The 6,868-nt window shown below is 48.3% G+C and overlaps 1 protein-coding gene and 1 pseudogene across 1 annotated transcript; both read left to right on the forward strand.

The window, feature by feature from the left end:
- Window positions 1-4: 4 nt before the first annotated feature.
- On the forward strand, window positions 5-784 carry LOC126506009 (uncharacterized; annotated as a pseudogene).
- Window positions 785-796: 12 nt separating this feature from the next.
- On the forward strand, window positions 797-2,414 carry LOC126506010 (uncharacterized; the record flags this gene model as incomplete). The annotated part of the gene is given in 2 exon segments (XM_050149282.1): window positions 797-1,174; window positions 1,176-2,414. Coding segments are annotated over 2 exon segments (1,617 nt in total), but the record flags the coding sequence as incomplete, so codon positions are not given.
- Window positions 2,415-6,868: the final 4,454 nt, after the last annotated feature.

The following is a 6,868-nucleotide window of genomic DNA, read 5'->3' on the forward strand; positions in this document are numbered from 1 at the left end:
CTAATTCCACCTCCCACGCCCTTCATGGACGCAGGTAGGGGACCTACGTCTTTACTGCCAGTTGCTCACAGCGGGTCTCCAAGGGGCAGCAAGCTGCCCCACCAATTTGGCCCAGGTTAAGCAAGTAATACAGGGAAATGAAGAGATGCCCTCAGCCTTCTTAGAGAGGCTCAAGGACGCTTATAGGATGTATACCCCCTATGACCCTGAAGATCCAGGACAAACTACAAGTGTATCCATGTCTTTCATTTGGCAGTCTAGTCCAGATATTAGAAGCAAATTGCAGAGGCTTGAGGGTCTCCAGGGATATACTATACAAGACCTACTAAAAGAGGCAGAGAAGATTTTCAATGAGAGACTCCAGGAAAAAAAAGAGGAAAGATTATGGCAAAGAATGAAAGATCGGGAGGATGAAAGAGACAAGAGGAGAAACAAGGAATTAACTAGGGTGTTGGCCACCGTGGTTCAGGGACAGAATAGAGAGGGAGACAGGAAGGGAGAACGACCTAGGGCCAAGGTGGACAGAGACCAAGCACCTATTGTAAAGAATGAGGACACTGGATTAAGGATTGCCCCAGGAGGAACAAAAGGACCTAGGAAGCCCAGGCCCCAAACCTCCCTCCTCACCTTAGAGGATTAGGGAACTCAGGGCCAGGAGACCCCCCCCCCCCCCGAGCCCAGGACAACTCTTGATGTGGAGGGGGGGCAACCAGTCACCTTTCTAGTAGACACTGGGGCCCAGCATTCAGTCCTGACCCAGACTTCAGGGCCACTCAGCGAATGATCTGCTTGAGTCCAAGGAGCCACTGGTAGCAAGAGATATCGATGGACGACTAATCGGAAGGTTCAGCTGGCTACCAGTAAGGTGAACAGCCCGACTCTCTTTGATGAGGCCTTACACCAGGACTTGGCAGACTTTCAGGTCCAGTACCCCGCCCTGACATTGCTCCAATACGTTGATGACCTCCTCCTGGCGGCCACTTCGGAGAAAGAATGTCAGGAGGGCACAAAAGACCTCCTACAGACATTGGGACGATTAGGATATCGGGCATCAGCCAGGAAGGCTCAGATATGCCAGGAACAAGTCATTTACCTAGGTTATCAATTAAAAGATAGACAGAGATGGCTGACCGAGGCGCGCAAACAGACTATCACTAACATTCCTGCTCCCCGGAACCCCCCGCCAGCTGAGAGAGTTCCTGGGAACAGTGGGATACTGCCGCCTCTGGATCCCAGGGTTTGCAGAGGTGGCTGCACCCTTGTATCCATTAACTAAACAAGGAACAATGTTTGATTGGGGAGAGGAACAACAGAGGGCTTTCAAAAACATTAAGAAAGCCTTATTAGCCTCCCCTGCTTTAGGCCTCCCTGACATTACCAAGTCTTTCAATTTGTTAGTGGATGAAAAACAGGGTTAAGCTAAAGGGGTCCTAACTCAAAAACTGGGCCGTTGGAGGCGTCCTGTAGCTTACCTCTCAAAGAAACTCAACCCAGTAGCTTCAGGGTGGCCGCCCTGTCTGCAAATGGTAGCAGCGATTGCAGTCCTCACCAAGGACGCGGGTAAACTGACTCTGGGCCAGCCATTGACTATCCTGGCGCCCCATGCGGTGGAGGCCCTGGTCAAGCAGCCTCCAGACCGCTGGCTCTCTAATGCCCACATGACCCATTACCAAGCCATGCTCCTGGATACGGACCGGGTGCACTTCGGACCTGTGGTCGCTCTTAATCCCGCGACCTTGCTCCCCCTGCCGGAGGAAGCGGAACACCATGACTGCCTCCAGATCCTTGCGGAAATATACGGGACCAGGCCGGACCTGACAGATCAACCCCTCCGAGATGCTGACTATACTTGGTACACGGATGGCAGCAGTTTCCTGGCAAATGGGGAACAAAGAGCGGGGGCGGCAGTGACATCGGAGACTGAGGTAATTTGGGCAGAAGCCCTCCCCGCAGGCACCTCCGCCCAGAGGGCTGAACTCATCGCTCTGACCCAGGCACTCCGGATGGCAGAAGGTAAGAGGCTAAATGTTTATACGGATAGCCGATATGCCTTCGCCACGGCTCACATACATGGGGAAATTTATCGAAGAAGAGGGCTGCTGACCTCAGAAGGAAAGGAAATTAAAAACAAACTTGAGATACTGGCACTCCTAAAAGCCTTATTTTTGCCCCAAAAATTAAGTATTATGCACTGCCCTGGGCATCAAAAAGGCCAAAGCCCTGAGGCAAAGGGAAATAGACTGGCAGATAACACTGCTCGAGAGATTGCCATGAAATCAACCAAGACCTCCCAAGCTTTCCCCTTGAAGAACCGGGAAGAGGCCCAAGCCTCCAGTTCGTTACCCTATAGTAAAGAGGACATTGATCTCCTAAAGAAAATGGGGGCCACATATGACCCCAAAAAGCAACATTAGGTTTTCAAGGAAAAGATTATTACTTACATAAATTGACTCATTTGGGGCTAAAGAAGATAAAAACCTTGTTGGACAGACAGGAGTCAGGCCAATACCTCCTGAACAGGGATGGAGCCCTGCAAAAAGTGACTGATGAATGCCGAGCCTGTGCTCAGGTAAATGCAGGCAGAACCAAGCTTGGTCCAGGAGTTCAGGCACAGGGACATCGTCCTGGAGTACATTGGGAGATTGACTTTACAGAGGTTAAGCCAGGTCTCTATGGGTACAGATACCTCTTGGTGTTCATAGACAACTTTTCCAGGATGGGTGAAAGCCTTTCCCACCAAACACGAAATCGCAAAGGTGGTGATCAAAAAGCTCTTGGAAGAAATCTTTCCCAGGTACGGAATGCCTCAAGTCCTAGGCACCGATAATGGGCCTGCCTTAGTCTCCCAGGTAAGTCAGTTGGTGGCCAAACTCCTAGGGGTCAAATGGAAATTACATTGTGCATATGGACCCCAAAGTTCAGGGCAGGTAGAACGCATGAATAGTGCAATTAAGGAGACCTTATCCAAATTAACGCTTGCAACTGGCACTAGAGACTGGGTGCTCCTCTTACCACTGGCCCTGTACAGGGCCCGCAACATTCCGGGGCCTCATGGACTGACACCTTTTGAAATCCTATATGGAGCACCTCCCCCATTTATAAATTTCTTTGATTCAAACATTGCCGATTTTGCTGACAGTCCTTCTCTGGAAGCTCATTTACAGGCGTTACAGATTGTGCAAAGAGAGGTTTGGAAGCCACTCGCCGCTGCTTACTGAGACCAACTGAACCAGCCGGTGGTACCGCATCCCTTCCAGATAGGAGATACTGTTTGGGTCCGCAGACACCAGACCAAAAACTTGGAACCTCGGTGGAAAGGCCCTTACACTGTCCTTCTGACCACCCCAACGGCACTGAAGGTTGGCGGCATTGCAGCCTGGATCCACGCCTCACACATTAAGGCCGCCCATACAGCTGAGAAAGCGGAGCCCGCTGCGACCCCAGCATGAAGAATCCAACGCACTCAAAACCCCTTAAAGATAAGGCTTACCCGTGGGGCCCTTTGATCATTATATGGGCCCTACTAAGACTGGGGATGGCGACACAAGAAAATAGCCCACACCAGGTTTTCAATGTAACCTGGAGGGTTACAAATCTCATGACAGGATAAGTAGCCAATGCCACCTCCCTGTTGGGAACAATGACAGACGCTTTCCCAACCCTGTACTTCGACCTTTGTGATTTGGTGGGAGAGTCCTGGAACCCCTCAGATCAGGAACCATTCCCGGAATATGGCTGCCATCACCCGGGGGGTGGGGGGTAGGCACAGGGACCACAGCTCTTATGGAGACCAGCCAATTTAGACAACTTCAGCAGCCATGCATACTGATATCAAGGCGCTGGAAGAATCGGTTAGCGCACTTGAAAAATCATTAACCTCCCTCTCAGAGGTAGTCCTACAAAACAGGAGGGGGCTAGACTTGTTGTTTTTGCGAGAGGGAGGGTTATGCATGGCACTCAAAGAGGAATGTTGTTTTTATGCGGACCACACTGGGTTGGTGAGAGACAATATGACAAAGCTTAGAGAGAGGTTAAGACAGAGACAAAAGCTGTTCGAATCACAACAAGGGTGGTTTGAAGGATGGTTTAATAAGTCTCCCTGGTTTACAACTCTATTGTCTTCTTTGATGGGTCCCTTGATTATCCACCTTCTGATACTCCTGTTTGGGCCCTGCATCTTAAACCGCCTGGTCCAGTTTATAAAAGACAGGCTGTCAGTCATTCAGGCCCTAGTACTGACCCATCAGTATCACATGTTACCACAACAAGAAACCAAGGTTCTGTAACTGCTTTGAGTAAAAGATTTAACTCCATAATAAAAAGAAAAAGGGGGAAATGAAAGACCCTACAGACCCCCTCCTCAAAACCCACAGCTAGCATGCTCCCGGGGGTGGGGGGGCGCCCTGTTTGCTTAAAAAATTCTCAGATCAGCAGCCAGCCTGCTCTCATAAGAACATTCCATTTGCTTAGGAGAGCAGGATGTCTACGAGATAGGATGACTGCAAGGCAGGATATCAATAAGATAGGACATCAGCAAAGCAGGTTGACTGCAAAACAGGATATCTATAAGATAGGATCAGGATGACTTTTGCTGACACCCATGCTGAGAGAGGAAACCTTCATGCCCCCACCTCATTCTGATAACCACGCTTTTGCTTCTGTAAACTTGCTTTTTGCTCTTCCCTATAAAAAAAAACCCGCCCTCCAGTCGGCAGGCACGCAAGTCCTCAGAAAGACTTGCCACCCACAGGTACCTGTGTTTACCCAATAAACCTCTTGCGATTTTCATCCGTATGGTCTCGGCCTGTTCCTTGGCATGGGGAGGTCTCCTCCTGAGAGAAAGTCCTCTTCGAGGGTCTTTCAGGCTCTTCTAGCTTCTGGATCTTGGGACCTTTACTTGGGACCCAGTGACTTCCAACAAGGCAGGTCGAGGCCACCTCCGTCCAGAAGGCACATCTGTCCTCCTCCTTGCTGGGTTTTCTGCTTTCCTGACTGACCATGAACAACCCAGTGTGGGAGCATTTCTAAACAGAAGCTTAAGTTCAAATGTAAAAGTTAGCCTAGATGTGGGGAATCGGGAACCTGGCTCTGGCATAAACTCAGTAACAACTTTGTAACAGAGTGGGTTTTGTGGCCCAGAGCCCCTCTGGGGAAGCCTCTACAACTAGCTCAAAGGGGCAATACACCAATACTTAATTATGTGTACTGGTGTTTGTGGGGGTCTTCCTTCCCTCTCAGCCTGTTGGCCACCAGGTTGAGAGGGGAAAGAGGCAGATGAGACAACAGAGGGCTTTGGCGGCCCAGAAGCATGAATGGAGGCAGCCCTCCAGGAGACAGATTTCGGTGAAAATTTGCATTAACTGGCACGGCCCTATCACAGGGCTTAGTATGTGGCAGTAGGATCCAATAGAGAGTCCCTAGTGTTATGGTTTTTGTCTCTTTAAGAGGCAAGTCACGCCCACTCCCGGTGACCCCTGCTTCCCCCTCCCTGCCATCTTGAATCTCTTGTTGTTCCTTCTTTGCGCATGTGTCTCTTCTTCTCTGTCTCTTTCCTCCTCTTCTCCTTCTTCCCCCACTCCCCCCCCATTCTATTCTCTACTATGTGTCTATGTGCCTTTTACCCACTGCCTGCTCAGCCACTGGCCACTGGGAAACCACATGGGGCGGGACCAGCCCGCTGGGAATGGCTGCATGCTGCTTCCTGGGACCCGCCAGCATTTTTTAAAAAATCATAAAACCTAGCACAAGTGTTCTCAGCAGAACTGTGCCAAAAGTCTAAACTAAAGCTGAATAGGGCCTCTGATTTAGAGATAGCTTTTAGATAAGGTCAGTCCTCCTGGCCCAGGGACCTTCTCAAGATAAGGATAAGAGCAGGTAGAAGCAGGAAGTTCGGCTACAGGGAGGGAGCTCCTTTTTTGCCCAGCATATTGAGATAAGCTGCTAAACCATGGGGAGAATCTGACCAGCAATGACTTCCAACAGGTATTTGGGATAGCTCGGGTTTCAACGTAACCACTGCAGAAAGCCAGTTTTGATCTTGTTTTGTAATCTTCCTTGGTATTCCACTAGCCAATCTCAATCTTAAAACCAGTTTTGGCTATTCTAGCTTGTCCTGGACCATGGCCAACAGAAATAGGTAAAAGCAGGTGACAAAGTAAGTCTACAAATAAATATGTCTAGAATATAAATGATTGCATATTCAGAAATTGCAATCATTGAAGTAGAAGGAAGTATCTGATTTAAAATATTACAGAAGAGGTATTGTTGCCGGCAGCTTGTTTATTCAGCTGCTCAGCCCCGAAATAACCACACAGAAACTATATTATTTGCAAAACTGCTTGGCCAATCACTTAAGTGTATTGGTAGCTAGCTCTTACATCTAGAATTAACCCATTTCCATTATTTTATATTTTATCACGAGGATTATGGCCTACCGGTACAGTTCCAGCTGGCAGCTTGCGTCTTTTCCCTCTGGCGGCTCCATGGCGTCCCCTTGACTCTGTGTTCTTTCTCCCAGCATTCAGGTTATTTTTCCCCGCCTAGCTCTACTCTACCCTATCACAGGCCAAGGCAGATTCTTTATTCATTAACCAATAAGATCAACACATAGACAGAAGACCCTCCCACACAATTTCCCCTTTTCTGTTTAAATAAAAAGGAAGTTTTTAATTTTAACTTAGTAAAGTTACATATAACAAAACAAGTATCAAGCAAGAATTATAGGTACAACATTTATATCTACTTTATCTTTTATCATAACTAAGGAAAACTAAAATTATAACTATCTATTCTTCAGCTCACAATACCTTAATCAAGAGCAGAAATATACATATAACAAAATTGACCTTAAATTTGTATCAATAAACCA

This window comes from Alexandromys fortis, unplaced genomic scaffold, assembly GCF_014885135.2.
Source record: "Alexandromys fortis isolate MF-2015 unplaced genomic scaffold, M_Fortis_MF-2015_v1.1 scaffold_60, whole genome shotgun sequence".
Lineage (NCBI taxonomy): Eukaryota > Metazoa > Chordata > Mammalia > Rodentia > Cricetidae > Alexandromys > Alexandromys fortis.